The sequence below is a fragment of the Metopolophium dirhodum genome, chromosome 4 (genome assembly GCF_019925205.1).
Source record: "Metopolophium dirhodum isolate CAU chromosome 4, ASM1992520v1, whole genome shotgun sequence".
Taxonomy (NCBI): domain Eukaryota; kingdom Metazoa; phylum Arthropoda; class Insecta; order Hemiptera; family Aphididae; genus Metopolophium; species Metopolophium dirhodum.
Genome location: NC_083563.1, coordinates 6,693,085 through 6,717,377, shown reverse-complemented (window position 1 = coordinate 6,717,377; position 24,293 = coordinate 6,693,085). Strand labels below are relative to the sequence as shown.

General features: G+C 28.7%; 1 protein-coding gene across 2 annotated transcripts in view; it reads right to left on the bottom strand.

Moving 5' to 3' along the window:
- Positions 1-10,226: 10,226 nt before the first annotated feature.
- LOC132943097 (uncharacterized) overlaps positions 10,227-24,293 on the bottom strand; it is a 31,819-nt gene continuing 17,752 nt past the window's right edge. For both annotated transcript variants that reach the window (XM_061011903.1, XM_061011902.1), the window contains exons 2-7: positions 22,906-23,122; positions 21,490-21,703; positions 19,437-19,588; positions 15,894-16,516; positions 12,702-13,161; positions 10,227-10,503 (exon numbers count right to left, since the gene is read on the bottom strand). In XM_061011903.1, coding sequence (XP_060867886.1) covers positions 10,441-10,503; positions 12,702-13,161; positions 15,894-16,516; positions 19,437-19,588; positions 21,490-21,703; positions 22,906-23,061 — 1,668 coding nt within the window. In that variant the 5' untranslated portion in view covers positions 23,062-23,122 and the 3' untranslated portion in view covers positions 10,227-10,440. The remainder of the gene's footprint in view (positions 10,504-12,701; positions 13,162-15,893; positions 16,517-19,436; positions 19,589-21,489; positions 21,704-22,905; positions 23,123-24,293) is intronic.

The following is a 24,293-nucleotide window of genomic DNA, read 5'->3' as shown; positions in this document are numbered from 1 at the left end:
ATTGTACAAAATATTTTAGATTCTGAGCGAAGCGATGAATGTATTGATTTTACAATGATGTGTTTTTTTTAAAAATTATTTATTTATTTTTTTTTTTTATGTGTCTGTCATCACTTTTTAGGACAGTAAAACTGCTTGAATTTTCTTCAACAGTAACTTTTCTGATAGGAAAGTGAATCTAGTTGGTACTTTGGAGCGTCAAAAGTAAAATTTTCCGAGTAATTTTCAAAAGCGACGTGAAAAACAAAAGAAAAATTAAGGAAGAACGGGAATTTATACGCAAAATCTGTTTTTGAGAAAATCAATTTTGGTTTTTGAGGCAACTCTAAAACAAATGACCGTAGGTACATGAAGTTTTGACTGAATGTTTATATTAGCATTTTCTATACACCATAACATTTTCCAAATATTTTGACTTATTTTGAGCTGTTTACGGACATTTTCAGTTTTCATTTTTTTTTAGTTTTTTTTTCTATAAATATCAATAAAATTTTATTTGTTGGTTAAAAAAGCTTAAAAATTTAATAGAGTGCTCCTAGGTTATTGTTTCAAAAGCAGATGAAAAAAATTTAAAATTCTTAGTCACAGTTTTTATTTATAAGCATTTAAAGTTCATATCTTGACAAAATACGGAAAAATCACGAAAATTAGCAAATTATTTTGAGTTGCGAATTCATAAAAATTATACTTTTTAAGTCTAATATTTGAAAATGTAAATTTTATTATCCATAAGTTTGTCTACCTTTATCAAAAAAAAAAATGTCAACAAGAAGGTCAAATTAAATTTTTATGAACGCTTGATATTCACTCGATTTCTCATGTAACGAATTTCTTATTTTGTTCTAATTAAAAAACGTGTGACTGTAGATACTTGAAATTCTCACTGAATGTTTATATTAAAATTTTCTAAAAATTTTGAAAATAATTTGACTCTTTTTGAGCTGTTTACGGACATTGTCAGTTTTCAATTTTTTTAGTTTTTTTTTCTATAAATATCAATAAAATTTTATTTGTTGTGTAAAAAAGCGTGAAAATTTAACATAATTAAGGAAAGTACTTTAATAAAATTATGTTAACATCAGACACTGTGTTCTTAATAATATTAAAAACAATAAAACTATAAAAATATAACATTAGTAATATACCTATTTACAATTTTTTTTTATAAGCATATCAGCATTCAAGTTCGAATTTTGACAAAATTTATCAAATTTAAAATTTAATAATTATTTTGTAGTTAAAAATTTATAAAATGTTCAACTTTTATAACTAAGGATTGAAAATTGAAAACAAGGCTCCAGCTCCACGTAAATAGGTTGTATACAAATTACTTTATTCACAATAATATCATCAAATATACTTGGTAATATCATAGGCTGACTGACCGTTTTCGCTCAAAATCGTTTTTCTCATACAATGATATTATATCATTGAATTCAAATTTAACACCATCCATTACAGTGACCCACTTGTAACCTACTGTACAGCAGAGCAACATCCACTTACCCACCTTTTTTTAATTTCATCTAGTGACTAATATTTAAACATTTTAATTTAAATACCATTTATGTTCTTGAATTTAACAATGCAATACCTATTTATAAATATTAATAAAAATATTTTATTTTATTTGTTAACTAATTGAGTTATTGATTATTTTCTTCGATTAATATAGCCAATATTATTAAAAATTGGTCTAATAACACTGATTAAAGTTATTATTCATATTTTCTTTACCCATCACATAACCCACTATTTGCAACAGAATGTAATTATAATTTTATATAATTTTAATAATGATAAAGAAAATGCATAAACACATATTCATTGTTATTTTTTTAATTTCACTAAGATAAGTTTAGTATTAGATAAACCGTAAACTTGTAATGCCAATAGGTATTGATAATTATTAATTGTACATTATAATAATTTATAGTTATAACTTATAAATTGTACTTGTATTTATATGCTTACCGTTTATAGAAAATAGAAATAACATTAAACTCTTGATTGTACAGTGTTTTTATTTCGTTAAAATAAATATATTATTAGCTATGCATAAAATATTCCTATGAACTACCTAACTTTAAGGTTATTTTTTGATTTATGTGAATCGTTTGGTAAATTCATTTGTACTATCATATGTGTTAAGTGTACTATATATTTTGTAAAATAAAATTATTTTATCGATGTAAATAATGATTTATTTAGTAATACATACCTATAATCCAGTCAAGTTAGGTTTTCAGCTTGGAAAAATTCCCACCTTGCTGAATTTTGATACACACCTTTATGACATCGTTGTAAACAGCGTGTAAAAAGTCACCATTTATATCATGTACGCGTTAAAAGTTATTCGAGGTCAAAGTTCATGAAATTGGCCTTTTTTTAATATCTCGCTAGTCGTACGAATTGTAGAGGAAGTAATATTATCTACAAAAAAGGCCTTATGACCTTTTCACGTAAAAGTTATAATTTTTGCGTTATAAGGCCAACGAAATGTACACTTTTAATGAAATATGAATTTTTCGCTAAAAACTTTATAAAGCTATTATATATAGCTTATATAAGCTATTAAAGTTTTGCGTTAATATCTCGCTTTATACTGGTCATACAAACTAAAGTTTCAAACAAAAATTGTAGAGGACAAAATTATCTACAAGATGGTTATATATATATACCTATATAGTCAATCGCACTTGCGGTATATACAAATCTTAACGTTTAGGTACCATAAAAAATTACGATAATATTATATTTTATATGTATAGGTATAATATAATAACGATAATAAGAATGCATTCGTTTCCACACCACCATTGAGGTATAAGAATGGCGTGTTTTTTTTTTTTTAGGTTTCCCGATAGGCCTGTTTGGCCCACGAGAGAGTATTACAATTTTGCGCACGCAGACTGTAAGCATTCCCCCACTTTGTGCCATTTAGTGTACCTATGTCAAATACGTGGCGATGCGCGGAATCGAACGTGTTTTCGTCGGGCGACAGTAATACTCTCTCGTAGGCCGAAGTATAGTCCATGTTTATGTATTCAACAATTATATCATTTAGTTATCTAATCGTCGAAACAAAGTAATTAATATCACATTTTAATTATTATTTATCATCAACTTCGCTTTCGTCTTCTTGCGTTTCTTCTTCTTCTTCATTTTTTTCTGCATTAGGTATACGTATTGTCTTCTTCAGATATTATATCCGCCGACAAAAAGTCAAGTGGGTCTATATCGTCTATATTGTCTTCTAATTTCACTGGACTACTACTAAGGCTCTACATGTAATGGGTATGCTATGCCACCATTTTGCGACTCATCAATTATCAATGATAAAATAAAGGGGGGGAAATGTATATTCACACTGGCTGACCCCGTGCACTTCGTTGCCCTTAAAAAATGACAACCCTTTAAAAAAATTGTGATCGTTCTTTTGGATGTAACTCGCAGCAGTAAGTGCAATTCAGCTACCCTGGTATGCAATCCGACTACGTGGAATCGCGGACAATGTGACATATGTGCAACAGCTTATCAAGTAGATATGTACCTATTATCGGCTATATCTAATATTTAAAAATGTCGTGTCACATAGTGTTTGTTATTGAACTCCTCCGAAACGGCTTGACCGAAACTAAATAATGTTCCACTTATTATTTATGTTTATTATAAATTACAATAACTGAATAATAGGGACGAGGTGGCCGAGCGGTCTAACGCGACGGATTCGGCACAGCCCGTCCGAGTTCGATCCTCGACCACCGGGCGGCATTTTTCTCCGTGCAAGTCACGGTGTCCAGAGAACAAATGCCGCCATCCCCCACCCGGGCATGGCAGATACCTACGGGTGCCCAATCAAAAATTCTGCGAATCCCAACACACACGTGTTCCTTCCCCTACCGACACTAACAACCCACAAACAACCCACTATAGCTAATGGCCATAGTTGCCGAAGCTTAAGATCAATAAAAAAAAAAAATAACTGAATAACATATATATATATATATATAATAATTATTATTATTATATACATTCGTATATTATGTATGTATAATGTATAAATATATATATTTTGTTATATAATAATAATGTATATGTTATATTACAAATCTTTTTTATTAATTATTAATTATTATACAATTATTATCAAGTATGATAAAGAAAATCGCAATAAACATTTACCAGACTTAATGGAATACGTCACGCAAGTGGATGTACTCGTCTGTATTTGTTCTACGACAATAATTGTCACGACGGCCTCTTGCTGGCATTTTTAATGACACATACAAATAGAAAATATTCGAATTAAAAAAAAATAATATGGGTTGCTATGGGTTATAGGATTTGAGAATAATATTTATTTATTATTATTTTTTTTTAATATACACAGAAAATTTGATCAAAATCGGTCGAGCCGTTTCGGAGGAGTTCAAGCACTAGCACTGGGACATGAAAATTTTATATTATATAAAATTATTAGTCGCAAAATGGCGGCGTAGCATACCTAGTATCTATAGTACCCTACTACTAGCTACTATAATGGTGACAAACTGACAAGTGATTTAATTATTATTAGACTTCCTTGGGTTCCTAATGTTCCAGAGTAATTCTAATGTACCATGTACCTACAAAGACCTGACTATAATGGTGAAGACCTGACAAGTTATTTAATTATTATTAGACTTCGTTGGGTTCCTATGCAAATCTGCAATAACTGCAGTGACCACAAAATGTCAGTTATTGCAGATTTGCATAGGAACCCAAGGAAGTCTAATAATAATTAAATCACTTGTCAGGTCTTCACCATTATAGTCAGGTCTTTGTAGGTACATTAGAATTACTCTGCGTAGAGCATACCTAGTACACAAAATATCTATTAATTAAATACCTATTTTAGGTATCATATGTATTTTTCTTAATCTAAATTTATGAGTTGTACCATTTTATAGTGTCATAATTCCAGAATAAAATGTCTACGGTAGGTATTCAATAGCTTAAATTTTAAATAAGACGATGTGTCAATAGTCAATGTTAACTCAAACAATGACTGAACAAATCGGCATTTATCATTACACAAATTAATCGTTGGTAAATTATAATATATGATTGAATAATAAATTGTTTGTAAAAAAAAAAAATTAAAAAAAATGAATCGCTAGTTTAAAGTAATAATAATAAAGATATTAACATTTTTTTATGTTTGACCTTAAGAAGGTTATAGTAATTCATAAGTTCTATTTTGTCGATTAGGTACCGATTATTCAGCGAACATACAAAACAAAGTATTATGCAGTAACTCATTGGTAGGTACCTACCTAATCGAATATAATAATGAATTATTGTATCTGTAGATACGACTTGATACATTTTGTATAGGTATGACTGTGTGAGGAATAGGTAATAAATTATTACCAATAATTATTATTAATAATCAAATCAAATATTTATTTTAATTAATTTTACGAATTGAATAACTTAAATGTTTGGACTTTTTGTCCGACTTTAAATATTATGTTCTTAGAATTTTTGTCCGACGATAAAAAAATGAGTCCGGATTATTTGTACGACTTTTTGTCTCCGGACTGTACCGATTTCCATGTAAATATATTAGATAGGCACCTACTTAGGTATCGTATCAACAGATATTTATATTTAATATTTAGTTGTCTAGTTCGACGGTTCCTGCTCATTAGAGAGCCTATATACCCTTATATAGGCTCTCTACTACTCATTATTTGAATATAGGTAAACTACAAAGTACAAATTTTATGTACTTTAAGTAGGTACTTGAAACTTGAAAGATAATCCGCGCGTATCTTCATTGATAAAATGTGAAATACAATTTTGTCTTCAAAGCAGCCACCATAGACTTATAAACTTAGTTTATAGGTCTATGGCAGCCACGTACCATCTATGAGCTTTTTGCATACCTGCACGGTTGAGAAAATATATTGTGGTCAGTGGCGTAATCAGATGGGCCAGAGTTTACAGTTAATAGGTACGTTTAATTCTACGTGATAGCTGATATCTAAGTAATTTATAATAAAAAAAAGCTTTATTTGCGGAACAGAGGGTGCTTCAACTCCTAAGCACCCCCCCCCCCCTCCCCTAGAAATCCTGGCTTGGTACGCCACTGATGAAGATACCTATACGGCTCGATATTCAATAGTCATCGTCCGGATTTATATTCAAATGCATATTCTTCTACGATTCACCTAGAATAATTTTGTTATATACCTACGTCGACGTTTCGTAATGTGTAAATTAAATGGTTAATTTTTTTTCTTTGCATATTTGATGAAAATGCATACTAATTGCATATTTCTTGATAGTTACATAAATGTTGCATATTCTACAATAATAATAATAATAATAATAATAATTCTATCTTTATTCATTAAAATAGTCATGTCTAGTGGTAAATTTATAATTACCCTCACACAGTCGCACGTCTATAAAATTCTAAATTTAAAAAAATCAATAGTACCTATGTATTCAACGGCGAGGTAACGGAATGTGACGAAGAACATGAACTGTCATGCAGTTGAAGATTTATATAGTTTTAAAATTTAATAAAACTGAAATCGATTTGTATTACTTCATGCTGGTACCTACTCGTCCCGTAATAATAATTTAGTATAAATACCTAGTATAATACTTTTAAACACAATTTCATCAAAATAATGTTATTCTGAATTTTAAAATAATAATTTTATATAATATGTAATACATTAATAATACCTACTTTAATAAATTAATTTATAACACTTTTAAACTCACACAATGTCATTAAAAAATGTTATTTAGCATTTTTTTTAATAAACTTTTTTGTACATAATATATTTAAATTGTGTAATATTTTAACTCAAAACCATATAGTTTATTAATTTGTAAAAAAAATCATTTTGCAATTTTTTTACATATTTATGATATGAATTTGCATATTTTATTAATTTTTATTGCATATAAATTCGGGCCCTATTCATAACCTATATTATGTGAGATTATACCGAAATTTAAAATTAAATTCAAAATTATCTTATTTTAGATGACTATTATTATTTGGTGGTGACTGGGAAGTTCTGGAGTAGCATTACAAATATACAATACTTATTGGTAACCGTATCAGAAATTTATTTTGACCGATTTTTTACAGTTTTAGATTCTGAGCGGAGCGCCGAGCGAGAAAGCTAGTGGTTTTACAATGGTGTTTTTTTTTATCCTGTATACAAAATTTCTACCAGAAGGAGTGCTTTGATTTCAACATATTATACATAGTAATATTATCTTTTAGCAAATTGGATCAAGATGGTATTTTATAGGGAGGTCATTTTCGATTTTCTCAATAGTTATTTAATGCCACGGGAAAAACCACCGACAAATTACGAAGATTTCTATAGATTTCTATCTAATAAAAATGTATAATATTATAATATTAATTCAACTTACAGGCTATAATAAATAATAACAATATAAAATATCCAGACTGTCAAACCGTAGTCTCCGCTCAGAATCGTTTTTCTCGTACAATAATATTATATCATTGAATTCAAGTTTAATATAATCCATTATACATTGACCCACTAGTAACCTACTATTGTACAGCAGAGCGACATCCACTTACTTTTTTTTTTTAATTGTGTAGGTACCAATAGCCAATAGGTACCAATCTTCTATCCATGCAGTTAGGTATATTATAAATAATAATTTATTGATAGTTTGATACTTCTATAGTTATGTACCTCTAGTTATGTAGGTAATATAAATAAATGTACACTGGACAATATATTATTATACTATTTATACTATTGAGTATAAGCCCGCCCCCCAAAAACTAATTATTTCACTACTATAATTTAAAAGCATCATAAGAGTATCAAGTTTTTTGTTTTTATATTTTAAGCAGTTAAAATGTAATTTTTACCACACCTATGTGTGCTTTTTTAAAATTGTAATTTAACAAAAAACTTGAATGTTTAAATGAAATGCCTACATCGATTCAATCGATTCATAACTAAACAGACGTCCAGAGTCTAGAACGAATTAATAAGTAATACCTACTAACCTACCAATTAAAATAAATGATGAATATATTAATAATAATAATATTACATGAACATTTTGTAGTTGGACAGGATAGGACATAGGTAGGAAGAGAGGAATTAGTATAATATAGACTATATAGGTAGTATCTATAGTTAGGTTTTAGGTGTATTTGTAATATATTATGTTATTAGGTATTAGGTACTTATGACTTACGAGTAGGTATATAATATTATACAGCTTGCTTACCTATTGCAACATTCTGTGTTATATATTATTTCCTATTATTATATTTTTCTCATTTAACTAATATATATATTATCAATGGATGATAATAATATGTAGGCTACAATAGGAAGAAATTAGTAGGTAGGAGGTAGATACCACCTACCTACCTAGCTATATATTATCGATTTATAACTGCTAAATACGCAAATTCGTAAATATCAATATGGGTGTTGTTTCGCAGATAAACATTATATTATAGTCATTCATTAAGACTAACAAATCGAAAAAAAAGAAAACCATATTAACAAATTAATTGCTATGGAATGACGATGCGAAACGTACGATTTACCTATCAATATACTTTTACAACACATAAGCATAGTACCTAACGTATTATATAAGCATTATTCTAAAATATTACAGTAATTAGTAGGTAGGTGCGCTGTTTACCTACCAAGTACCATTGATTAATGATTATAGAGATTATACTATTGTAATAATATAATAATATGGTCTATGCGCTAACACGTAGTAGGTAATTTACAGTGTTGACGCAATACTGGGGGTAGGTATTTGCTACTGGAGGCGTTCTACACATTTACATTTTAATTCAATTTTATAGCACCTCCACCTGCAGGTTAGTTTCAAAATGTAAACTTAAGAAAACTTTTTATTCTATACCTACCAGAAATTATATATTGTCACTATTTTTAATTGTATTAATGATAAATGATAAATGATAAATGATTAAAATCTATAATAATTAATGAATTATTTTATAAAATGAAAAGAAAAACATTATTTTTGCAAGTGCACTTGTAAGAGTTTATTACTTATAGATAGTTATTGTGGTGCACTCTGGAAAATGGTAAATATATTTCTTACAAATGAAAACAATTTGGACTCAGTTTTTATTCAGCTATGGCTATATAATATATATACATAATATTTTATTGGTTTACATAATTTAAATATCACGGCCCAGTACTCACGTACAATGTGTACAGCTCTTAAAAAATAATTTTGGTCCCCCCCCCCCCAAATGTCGTCTTTTTTTGAACCAATGTGCAGTACTCAGGGGCAGTCAGGGCCGTGTTAAACCTTTTTGAGGTCCTGGGCAGTGGTATAATGGGGACCCTACGACTTGGACAGAGTACTATTTTATCAAAACAGGCAAAGAGGCCCAATCGAACGTTCCCAAAGTGTCTAATGGGAAAGAAAGGCCTGGCTATATACATAACTATAGTGTGCACCTATAATCAGTTGTGCTTGTGTAGTATATTATTTCTACATTTAAATAATACTTACAATAAAAATAAATTTACTATAATAGGTAATATAATATATTTTTATGATTAGCTATTATTTGTTCTACATATTTATAATAAATTGAATTTATACATTCCACATGTTATCTATTTATAAATATTTTGAACATTTAAAAATTATTTTTTATAAATATCTATTTACTAACAATAGGTATAATGTATATTGTATATTATATATATTATATATATATACCTATATTATAGACATATTGATTAACATCAAAATCACAGTCAAAAATAAATAACAAATTTATAATAATATATATAATACTATACATAAACACGAGATAAAATATTAATGATAAATCGCAAGTTTAGTCTAACCGAGAATAAAACTATTTAGTCTACTAGTCTTTTTTGTATATATTTTTTGCGAACACAACTTTTCGAACTTGAACAACATTTATAGATATTTTATAAATAATAATTCATGTATATATGTATAATAGAGATATACATTATAATAACCTAGAGAGAATATATTTTAACGATAATCGTACATTGTATAAATTACATGATATCGTTTTTTATGTTAAATAATAGTAAAAATATTATTTTCAATTTAAATTTTTTGTATCTGTTTTTTTTTTTTGAATAGGAATGATGTTTGAAAGATATGATAAATATAATATATTATGTAATTTTTATTTTATAATAATATAACGGATATATGTAGGTATAACATTTAACATATAGTTTAAGAAGGATTGCTTGTATACCACCGTTTTAAATAGGTTCAATAACACAAAATAAAAATTTGTATACAATATAGAAAATTATACCTAATAATAGTAATATAAATTCAATTAAATAACCAAATAAACAATTCATCAGTCGGTCAGCAAGGGGAATCGGTCTCAGAAGCACCGTTAATTTGTTTCCACACTTTTTCTTCTATTTGCTGAAAATTAAAATATTACAATATTGTTACATAATATAATAGTATATGATTAAATTAAACACAATAAAGTATAAATATAACTTGTAACTTGTATTTATATGTTTTTAATAGCCACCGATTTGTTATGTTAACAACTTAATATAACTAATATGATAGGCAGTGATTTTTTTTTACTGATTAACTGAATGAATGGAATACTATTTAAATTTAATTATGTTTGATGAGTAAAATAATTATTACGTAGGTAATAGGTTAGGTTAGGTTAGGTTAGGTATACATGTAATAGAGACATTATGGTACCTACTACCTAGGTACATATTTCACTTGTGGTTTCATAATATAATATTATCATAATACTATATTATCATTGTATACAATATCATGTATCATTAACACTAATGCTGTTATAGTGTTATGCCTACGGGCAATGAGAGATTTTTTGTTTTATTCAAACCATCACCAATAATGTTATTATTTTTCTTACACATTATATAAATAATTCCAACAATAAAAGCCAAAGGGTTCTATTCAAGTTAGTTGCGTGCTAGATTAATACAATATAAATTAAAAACCTTCAGTATTTATTGTTTGTTTTTACGTAAGACATATTTTGTTCATAGTCATGATACTCGTATACATGGTAAATAAATTACGAAGGCTTAATTAAAATCAACTCCTTAGTTGGAAATGGTTAGGTTTCTATTGTAGTTTGCATGATGAAAAATGTATTTATTTTATGGAATCTTGGGATATCGGGGTTGATTATTAAATATAAAATACTAAAATACTAAAACGTATTAATTTGTTTATGTTTTTCAGAGTAATATAAATAAAATCTTGTAGTTAGATTATCTTAGGTTTATACTGTATTTTTTAATTATAATTATTAAAAATAATTATAATCCTTATAAACGGGGCATAATAAATAACAAAATAAATAATATAAAGGTTAGGTATATAATAATTGAACACCTTTCACTAGAATTTTTTTTATCGTGTTGAAGTAAATTTATATTACGACTAATCGATTTCCGTTCAAGAATTATTATATTGATAAAAGATAGACGAAATCAGTTATTAGACCGTTATGTTTTGGTTTTGATGTATATTATTTGTATTACTTGAGTGTTTGATTTCAAAGCTTATGAATAAGGTTTTTGGCAATATTATTTGAATTTAAGGTACTGTAAAAAAGTGCGTGTAGGTACATAGGTATAATATTAGTTTAGGATTTAAGAATTCTGATTATTAATAATTTTGTTTTTACATTGTAATTAGTTAAAGTTCTTGTATGTTTTTTAATTTTTTTTAAAAATAATATACCCATCACTTGATTGTAGGTAGGTATATACATTTTTAAACATCACGTGGTGTTTCTATTCATGATACCTAGCTATAATAGCTATACTGATTGTTCATTTGAAAAAAGCATCTACAGCAATGTTCGAAATAAATAAATAAATAAATAAAATAATGTTAAAATTTGTAATTAAAACTATGTTAGTAAAAATATATTACTACCATTATTTTTGATTAATGTATTGTTAATTTTTTTAATAGGTATTTAAATTATTTGATGAAAAGTGCAGAGTGATTATCAAATATTTTTTATGGATATGTATATAGGTAGTAGGTACCTACTATCTTATCATGATATTCAAATTATAATATATTATTTCTTATTGCCTCATTCATAAATATACCTATGTAGACACTTATTTATATATTTTGTAATTAAAATAGTCAATCATAAAGTAATGCTTACCTACTTAACTTATAATAAGTACAAGGTACCTAGTTAATAATTTCCGGCAGTTTGTTTAGATTTTAACTTAAAGACAAATTAAAATGAATAAAAAACAAAATTCTACAATATTGATTTGAAGTTTTTCTGAACAATGATATTGACTATAATACTATATATTATTTAAGATCTATACTATTCTATAGTATCTCTAGGTGAATAATATTTATAAAAACAATTAGGTATGTTTTTTAATTTTAAATCGTGATTATGATTTTAAAAAGTTTGAAAAAAAATATGTAATTAAAGCACAAAATACCAATAGGTTTAGGTACACCGAGATTTATCAATGTTTTTCCGAGGGCATTAATTTATTGAGCGTAGACATGCAAACGCGTATAATTATATACCATCACCATTCACCGTTATCACCGTAATTATCGTGACGTCTTACCCTGTGTACCAATTTATTACGGTCGTATCGTTCAATCAATTCTTTTTCCGACAAGTACGCCAAACATTCAGATTTTATAATGGATGCTTCGATCTCGGGTATTAAAGTTAGAGCAGCTCTATGTTTTCGTTTTAACATTGTTGACAACGACTTCCAACCCTTACTAGAAGTCTTAACCGTGACATCCAACCCAATGGTGTTGTTGTTTGTCTCTTCGGGCAGTTCTTCTGGCAATTCACATTCTACTTGGTCGTACACGCTCAACAAGTGTGCGCAATCTTGGCGCATCGATACGTAACCTAAGTCATCAGCGTTCTTACCATTCAGTATAACTGTTTTTGTGGTCTTCATGCTGGCTGCGTCACTATCGCTACTGTCATCCGTCCGGTCATTGCTGTGGCCATTTGGAGATTCTAAATCTTGGATGTCTTGTAGTGCGTCGTCCAAATCTGCATTGAATCTGTAAAATATTAAACCACGTACAGGTCAAATGCTTTTTTCGTTTTAAAAATATTTATACACATGAAATATCCATGGGATGTTTAAACGCCTTGGCTATGCTATGGATATTAAGAAAAATGTCGAGAGTAACAATAAAAATCTAATAATTAGGAGAAACCCAAAATAATAATTTAAAGATGTGCGTGACATCTGTTAAGCTTAAAACCAGATAATTCTCGAATTTCCCGCCAAGTTGGTACTTAAGGTAGCAACCAGACAAATATCTGCCCGCACAGGTGTTTACATTAAAATGTATCTCAACAATTAAAAACTGTATCCTTGTCCGATGAAATCGATTGATTAGGATTACATTAATATGTCTGCTAATTTAAATATATTTTATATGACTGATCGACGGTTCGATCACCGGTGGGTTTATTATATTAATTATATTAAATTATCTATATAGGTATTAAAAGATGGACAACTTAAGTCAGCGCAGAGATATTTGTTGGAATAGTCAGAATAATCCCCCCCCCCCACTAGTTCTTTTGAAATTCAAACTGGTACCAAACACTAATATTGAATCAGTCAATATACCTAATAGAAATCGCAGAGGTGGAACTTGAAAAAAAACATATACCTACCAGTAAGTGCTTAAATATTCCCAGTTTATCAATGCTTTAAAGTTTAAGTACTTTTTCCCCATTCTCTCCTACACATTAAAAATGATATTTCATTTATCATACATCATAAGTTAAATAAATTAAAATTACACAGCATAAAACCTATTTTGATAAGAAGTCATCATTCAAACACCAGCGTGAACATACTGTACCTACTTGAGTACCCCGGACTCGAAAGCTGTCCGAAAACATAAACCGTGATACATAATATTATTATAACGAACGATAATAATTTAGGTAACTTACCAGTTACCACCATGGTTATAACATAGAATAATTAAAGACAATGCCATGGTGTCATGGTCTAAGACCACGGTGCTGTGGTCCACGATGTATAAAATATAATATATATTTTATGATCTTTTCTACATCGTTCAGTAATCTCGTGGTTATTTAATTTTTTATCAGTATTATTGAATATAGAATAGATATATTATGTCACATTCTAATTTGAACAAAATAAAAATGGTAAGAAGTAAAAATGTCTCTTCTCATTTATTAATAATTGGTGGAAAAATAAGGAATAACTGGAATTTTTTATGTAAAACTAGTTTTTGAGAATATCGATTTTCTTATTTTGTCGTAATTTAAAAACGAATAACCGTAGGTAGATAATTGAAATTTTCATCATTGTTTAAATTATCATTTTACAAATATTTTAACTGTTTTTGAGACATTTTAAATTTTTGATTTTCTTTTGTTTTTCCAATAAATTTAGATAAAAATATTTAGCACGGTCAAAAACCTTGAAAATTTAATACAAAGTTCTTCATAATTCATAAAGTTAATAATAGGTATATAGTTATTTGTAAATATTAAAGATATAAAGGCACATTTTTTTACAGACATTTCAAATTTGGGTAAAAATTAATTTTTAAACGAATAAAAATTATTTTAGTTTTTTGGTTGTAATTTGAAACTTTTAAGTATATTATTATAGGTACTTCATATAAGTACACAATGATAATTTTAAATCATTTAAATTAATTTTATGATATTACTTATTTATAGTGCTTACCGTATTACTAATAGTAAAATCAATTACTATAATAATTATTATTTAATATAGCGTAATATATATTATATAGGTAGGTACTTAGTTTATAAGTTTATAGGCTGACTGATTGTCTCCGCTTAAAATCGTTTTTCGTATGCAATGATTTATTATTGAATTCAAATTTAATACATTCATTATAGTTTACTCAATGACGAGGTTCACTTGATTCCTATCTTTCAACAAATCTGTTACCTGTTTCCCCATTTTTCTTTAATATTGCAGTTATTCAAAATATGATATTTTGAGTTCTTAAATATACTCAAAGACTATAGTTTCGAATACTTGAGATTTTTTGAACGAACTAAACTCAAGTTTTTCATATAAAAAGCACTCTATTTTAATTTAAACTATTGGGCAGATATTTTTTTGAAAACGGTGTTTGGCATAGTGAAATTTAAACTATTTGTTTTTGACTTATTAAACTTTACGTAATAAGGATAATTTAGTCCATGATACTATTCCGAGCTCCCGGTAATGCCACAAGTTAATTATTTTTGATTAAAATATATATACATTTCATGTTCTTATTACCTAGTTATTGTTCAAGCAATTATTAAAAATTGTTCAATGACGATAAAACAGTATATAGCTTACCTACTATTATAGTTTGAAAATCAATTAAAAATTAAACAATACCTATATGTTTCATGTTTATTCGAATTTCTTATCTACCATTTTTTTCGTAATTATGAACACTAAATATCACATAATATATTTTATGGTATATATATTATTATCCTTAATACCTAAGTACATTGTATAGGTAATGTTAGTAACTTGGAAACTACTCGTTCGAATTTTGATTCAGATAGATCACAACCAAATATCAAATATTCGAGAGCGGAGTTTAATAAAAATACATTTTTTTACTTCAAAACTCCAAAAACTAGGTTTTAAATAACTGCGCTTGTCTAATGAAAAAAAAGGGGGTGAGTATATGCTTGCGGTGAATATCACTCTTGCAGTATAAATGTATAATATCGGAGTGGTGGCCGATTTTCTACTCACCTCTCTTCGGGCGATTCAACGTGTTTGGAGAGTCTGTTGCCGATGGTCTTCTGCAACTCCTCCATCAGTGACGCGTACTGGACGGGCTCGGCGGCGGGCGGTGGCCTGGGCGACAGGCTCCGGGGCGGCCGGTCACCGGACGCGATGGCCTCCTGGATGCTGGCCGACAGGGCGGTGTTCAAGCGGGACCTGTACACGGACTGTTCGGTCAGCTTCTCCAGGCACTCGTAAATTGGCGCGTTGGCCACGGCGGCCGCGGACACCGAGTCCTGAGACGAGCTCTCCGACAGGCCAACCGGCGACGGTGTCCGAGAGAAACTGGTCATCAGCTGCGTGGGCCGGCCGCCCGTGCCGTCCATCTCGACGATCACCACCGGCGTCACCGGCTTGGCCCTACGCTTCAGCGTCACCGTCCGGCTACACACGGCCGCGCCCGCCGTCACCGCCGCTGTTGCCGGTAACCGGTGGTCGAGCGCGCTCAGCGATTCCGTGGACGCGTACGTGGGGGGACAGCCGCCCGGGCCCGCCGTGCCGTCCGCCTCGAACACCCAGGAGCGGCCGTAGTTGTTGTCCGACGTTTTCCTGGCGGTACTATTCGACCGCAACACGCACTCCGATTTAACCTGCGCGGTATCAACGACGGATGCGATGTCAGTGATATCGATAATATCATATATTATTATGTTACTGGGGTTGTCGACAGTTTAGGAAATGATTCCAGGGAAATTATGATCATATTTTCTAATACGGTAAGGAAATGATAATATCATTGCCTAGGAATTAACATAATTTCCGTATACTGCAGTTTATATTAGGCAATGTTATCACAGTAGAATCGACAGGTCAAGCAGAAAAACCAATTTCACTTCGGGAGGTAGCTATATACAGTATAGATAAAAGGCGTTTCAGGGGCACAAGGATACACCCAATGTCATTGTAAAACAATATGTAAGACAAACAGGACGTGTGCTTGCAAATCGGCAACCAGAATTTATAACTCTAAATCTAAAAGTCTAAATGTCACGAAATAGTTAGCCGTGCGAAAATAAAAATGAATAGGCAATAAGTAAAGTAACTGAATTATGTCTTGTCAAACTTTAATGACATTTCTTGTATTATTATACTAATGAAATTGACACAAAAAAAACGTATTATGTGTGCAACAATAACTAAGTTTCAATAAATTATTTAAATTGTTTTACGATGATGTTTATTGTGCGGATTTTAGTGCTCTTATGGAAACGACAAATATATAGTAGTAGGTACTATAAATCGCAACAACATTTTACAAACAATACAAAACATGAGTACCTGCATGTACAGCTCATTTGTTTCCTGTGCAATATTACTGATACGTTATCGAAAATAGGAACTGGCCCACGAGTATTATTTGACTTATTTTATACAGACACGTCGAAATTATAAATTAGATTTTTCGAAATTTTTAACATTGTTAATTGTTATAAACTTGGGATCAACGTTTTGATAAAAAAAAAAAAGGTAAACGTTCTAGAACACCCTAACAAAAATGCATTCTTCTTAATTTCTTCACTCTTTCAAATCTACGTCTAACACGATAATAACATTATGAAAAGTTGGCTATCGAACAATACGTGCAAACTGCAGACAGTATTGATTTTCAGACACTGCCGTGACACATTTATTGGCGTTGGGATGCCGAAACCGAGAGCGAGTATTAGATACATTTTTTTTGTATTTAATTTTATCTTTAACACTAGTTACGGTACCTACATCATTGCTATACTTATGTTTTTACTGCACTGGTGTGTTGCAGGTATCATACCTATATTATTATTAGAATCGTCGGAAAATCACATCACCATATAACTGTTTTCCATTTCGAACATTATGCACGATTTATAACCAAGGTTACGCTTATTTTGTTAAACTGAGTGGGTGTAATTGGTGCACATTTTGTTAACTTTACGACCAGATAAAAGCCGGCACATTCCTTGCACAGATATTGGCGTACCTACCTACCTACATGTCTACAGTTAGCACGGCGTATCTACTGTTGTATTACCATAGTCGACAATGTATGGTATAACGTAACTACGCAAGTATAACATAATATGTAATTAATGCGGTTTAATTACGCAACTGTCTTTCTTCGAAAACGCGGAAAAAAGAGTGTAGGTACATATCTCTATCTGATGGACAAGTTTCGAAATTGTACCAATCAGGAATGCCTATTATTATTTTTGAATTTCGTTTACAACATACAAAAAATGAACGAAAGTAATAGTAAAAGTAACAATTTTTCGGACTTAGGATTTCCAACAATAGATACCTGAACAATTATTGCCATTTAAAATGTCATATTATTACTATGCGTATAATAATATGTTTTGAGAAGCGGTCTCAAAAGATTTGTTATTTGTTTACGTTTACGGGTTACTTCACAGCTTATGTAGTAAATTGGTATTTAAATAATATCATGTTACATAAATATAAATGTCTATGAACTATCTTAATTTTTTTTTTTTGAATTTATTTAAATTTTAAATACTAATTAACTGTTTTAAAAACTAAGAATAATATGTAGGTTCACTGGAAAAACATATTTATAATTCTCTCATCTGACGATGAAATATATTGTGCAATAGTCGGTAGTCTAATGTGAAACAAAATGTATAAATGCTATCCTATGGAGTATAGCTAAGGAGAATAAAAACATTTCTTAAAACACAACAAATATTTCATGTTTTTTCTTTGTAAAGGACTGAATTATTTATTTGTAATATAGGTTAGTTAAGAGAAGTCAAACAAAAACAATGTCATAAAACTGTTATCATTGTATTTTAGGGTCAATATAATAGTAATACGCAGTAGGTACCTATATCGATTATTAAATTTAATGTGAGTTATGGCCTATGGGTAATATTGACATATTATCCTACAAAAGTATATATTATTCATAGCTACCTACCTACATTATATTTTGTATTGATTCCGATAAAACTGAGGTTAATAATTTATTTTAATTATAATGATTTTGATTATATTACGTTGTTTGGATTTTAGAGTCCACGAAAATTTTTTTTGACATTTTCCGTATAGTTTTATATAATTTATAATGTAGTGGAGCACCACTTTTCCCCTTAATTTGGTTGTCATGGCGAATGATCTGCACAGAGAATATTGTTGTAATTCATTGTATTTTGTGGAACATACTTTGAGACATTTTCGGAGTATTTTACCTTCTTTTCCATGTTATTATTTTAAATATATTTCTAGAACAAATACTTTTTTATTTGATTAAAAATAGAGCCACGGTTGGGTGATTAGGTTTTCATTGCACAACGGCCATTACAATACAAAATATGAGAAACATATTTTACTCGTTAGTAATATACATATTTTCTTTTATAAGTTTAAAATATTTTATTTATTGTTTTTGGTGATCGATTGAAAGTAGTTTTCCTGACCTCACTACTATAATATACCTAATATACTTTTAAAGTGTATAAAAAGTAGAAATATTATTTTTTTATGTATAAAGCACAAGAATTGAAAACATACCCTTGGCATAATGTAATCGACATCTGAATTGTTATCTGGTTCTGTATTTTGTTGTGTTTTATCCACACGTAGCATACAACAAAACGTTATCTGCGAATCGAAAAATGCGCCGATTATGGCTACTAATGTGCTTATACTGGTAGTGTAACGAGCTGTAAAACAAGTACATAATATCATATCTATTATAATATACCATACCGAATTAATAACTATATATATTAATAAAGGTTAGTACACACACATTCACAAAATAGACAATTATTTTTTATATAAAAATTAATCGAACTATATAATAATTACTGTAATATCATTAGTTATATCATTGATTATAAAATAAATAGGTGATCATTTCATAAGCAATGGTTACATGAATAATGAATGTACTGAAGTATGATATATAAATATACTATATAATGTACCTACTGGTAACTGTTAAATATTCAGTATTGTCTTCATGGATATTAATAACAATTAATAATAATTACCTATCAGTATAACACTGTTAAGCTATTTTTTTTCTGTTTTGATTGTAAGCAAAGGTTTTTTTTCTTATCATACTTATTACTAACATATAGATAAGTACAAAATCCCTAATACATCAATATGTGCCACTATCTATTTACACATAGCTACATCATTTGACATTGTTTATCACAATATCCTGTTACAAAAATCAAAATACCTAGGTTTACGCGATAATGCTTTAAAGTTTTTCTCTTCTTACTTAAACAATTGGGAAAAAAGAGTTAAAATTAATGAATATATTAGGGAGTTTCCATCATGAAATAAGGAATGAACGTAATCTCTCCTAAACTTTTCAGTATACAACTAGGTAAATGGTATAAATTTAGGTACTTCCGTTAAAAATCCAATTAGGTAGGTAGATACTTGTTTAGCAAATTATATTGTTATATTCAGGTGATTCTTTAGAGGAAATATCAAAGTTTTAAAATAAATAATATTAAAAATAATAATGGTTAGTAAAAAATATCCTAAATTTAGAAAAAAAACTTATGCTGCTCACTATTTAATGGAAAATACACTACTGACTGGAACTAAACTTAAAATTCACAATGATATAGGTATTTAATTAAATAACTGTTATTATGAATCGCTAACTAAATATTATATTTTTAAATATTCAGGAAATAAAACCAGTAGCAATGTGAAAGGGAAAAATAAAATTGATATAAAAATTAAGTTATATAAGTTAAGAAATTTAAATAAAGTTTTAGGATCAACTAAATTTCGCCAAGTGTATTTAGCATTAGTGGAACCACTTATTATCGATAGTAAAACAGGTTGGAATGGTGCATTTGATAATGCATGTTTTAAATGTGTCAAAATCTAACGTGGTGCTCAATAAAGAACAAAGGTATCCAACGAACAATTTATATAAAAGTGCCACCAGTAAAAATGTATTTAAAAGTACATAACTGTTAGGTACTGTTATTGTATACATCTGGAAAACCACAATTTGTTTCATCAATGTTACTAGAAGTAAACACAAGATACTCAAATAAGAATTCTCCTATAAAAATGACTTAAAAAACCACATCAAGATAGAAATTTTGAAATATTTGGCACTAAATTACGTAATTAAATATTTAAATTATTACGAATATTTTGAATTTTCCAATGTAGTTATTTAAAAAAAAATTGTACAGTGGTTATTGGAATCTCCTGTTGAATTGGTAATATACTAATATGACAATCCATTATAATATTGTAAATCTATTAAACATTCTTTCTATTTTTGTTAATCAATCTATGTAATTCTATGAACTTATGTGGCTATGTCCTAATGTCCTATACATGGTAAAATAATTTAATATTTTAGTACAATTAATAATCATTGAATTCTGTACCTATCAAATGGTAATATTATATAATGTAACATCAAATTTCTGGACACGAGTCTTCTCAGTGGGGACTAGTATTCGTATACTTATAGGTATTGCATAATATATGAAATTGAATTAAATAAATATGATATAGTATATTATAAATAATTTATCATACATATACATAAATAAAAAACAATAATAATTACCATATAAAATTAACGTTTCTAATCCTTCTCTTGACATGCTATCTTTGACCGATTCAGGTGTTAGGTATCTCCATTCTCCGATTTCTAATATGATTAAATTTACGATGTTCATGATCAGGATGGACACAGTGAGGCATAAAAGGCCTCGTTGTTTGGCTGTAGTCCAATCACCTACACACGAGAAAACTGCTCCTCCTACACCAAAGAACACGTTCTGCGGAAAAAAAATTAGTATACTGTAGTATAATTTGTTTAATTTATTTATTTAGAACATATTATCATGTCGAGGTTTTTAATGAATGAAAGAAATCTAGGTATGTTTTAAAGCTGAACGATAAAAGCTTTTAAGCTGAACTGATCAATATTTGGTTTAATATTATTTACATAATCGTTAGGTATAGATTCTAAGCAGAGCGATGAATGTGTTGGTTGTACAAAATTTTACGAGATTATACTTTGCGGGGTTGAAAGTAAAAATGTCCAGTACTCTTCTAAATCATAACGAAAATCAAACCAAAAATCGTAAAAACGGGAATTTTTATGTAGTACAAGTAATGAGTATTCGATAAAATTGATTTTGTTTTTTTGTTGTAAATTCAAAAATTAATTAGATAGATACATACAAGAAATTGTTATCAAATAATTATACTTTCATATTGAGATTTTATTCAAAAGATGTTGGCTTTTTAAGTTATTTATAGACATTTTAATTTATTTTTAGCTATTTTCGATTTATGTTTCATTTATGTAAACATTTTGTTTTAGTCATAAATCTGGATATTTTAATACAATGGCTCCTCATAAGTTGTTCTTACGGCAATTAAAAAAATATCGAAAATACAGTCACATTTTTTTTTATAAACGTGAGTAGTTTGAATTTTGACGACATTGCAAACAATTATCATCTTATGGTTTTAGTTATTACTTATTTGGTTGTAATTGAAACTTTTTTCCATCATAATAATATGTATTATTATTTTCTATACACAAAGACATTTTTGAAATATTTTGTCCATAATTTCAAGCTATTTATATTTATAGGTTCTACTATTTAAAACGTTCTATTGTACGTAATATCAACTTGTTAGTTAAATATCAACAATATATGCGCTGTTAAAATAAAAATAAAATAATTCAACATCTTATCGTATCACCAATGGAAAAAAAAATAAATTATGATATATTATTATCTTCGGAAATGGAGGTTGAGCGCTACACACCGTTTTCGCTCAGAATCGTTTTTCACATATACAATGATATGTCATTGAAATCAAATTTAACACGACCATTACAACGGTGACCAGTATCAATTACCGCGGATTTTTTTATATCATCATCTATTACAAAATATTATCTTGTCATCTGTTTCATACATTTCTCACATATTATTATCATAATGGTATTATTATTATTTACCCAAGACCCTGTCCATATGTTTGATCCTATTCTGAGAACAGGTATTGTGAATAGGAAAAATATGCCTGCTACTATTTGAACAGCGCCAACGCTTATGTACAGCACACTCCACAGCAGGTGTATGGCGGTGCATGCTTGAATCCAGCTTAAGCACATCAAGTCATCTATATGATTTTACTTTTTCACGACTTTTCACCCGTGTTGTGTGATGTGACTTCTACAAACATAAACAATTTTAATTTAGTAACATTTTTGAGTTTGTAGCTTGTTTATGCAATAGGTATGTGTAGGTGCCTATGAATTGTATACATTTTAATAAACGCACAAGTTAAGGTCTTGGACAATGCATACCCGTATGTTGTATATAATTACATTACATTTACACATATATTATGTATTATATACATAAATAGGTACCTATAATAGCATACGCATTGCACATACTATATACACAATATATTATATTAAGCAAATTAACAATTATTAAACGGCTTTAAAGTGTTTATAAATGATGGTAAGTTAATCTTTTTAGGTATAATATTTGCAAATTGTGATTTATTGGTTCTAAGCATTATTATGTAGTGCTTTGAAGCAACAAATGTTGAAGGTTAATGATAATAATATAAATAGGTCCTGACATTGAGACATTTTTTTATCACATTCTCATTTGTTGGTATCCATTCAACAATACACTTTCCGTCACGGTTACTAACACAAATTTGTTTCCGGTAATGTTTTTTCCTTCAAAAAAAAATTATTATTTTTGGTACGAAAATGTTATTTGTTACGTTATTTATATTATTGAGATGTTAAGCACACATGTTTTTTCAGTTACAAGTCACCTCGTAGTCAGAAGAACCATATAACCATGGTAGTTGTTCCGTGACGAACATAATATACATGTATTTGATTTTACAATTCTGTTAATGCCTTCACAAATCGCTTTAAAAACAGTCAATTAAATAAAAAATAATATTTCATATTATTTCATCTCTATATAGTGATATTGATATACAAATATACATATAGACATATTGTTTATATGATACCAAAACAATAATACAATTTGTATTTTTCATATTTCTATAGACATTTTTAATTTTTAATAAATAAAAAAATAGTAAATAAACTAACAAAGGTAATGGCAAATTACTTAACTTATCTTTGGTTGAATCTAATAATCAATGCTACACATTACACTTTAAAAATTTAGTAACCGGAACAAATTTTGGTATTGTGGTTCCTACTTTTGGTATGTATTAAGGGTGAAGGGCTATTTGTTTATAAATATTGCCTATTTTTATGATCAGTTATTTTTAACAATAACATTTAATTTATAGTCCAAAGAATTTACAATGTATATCTAATAAATAATAACCATTGAGTAA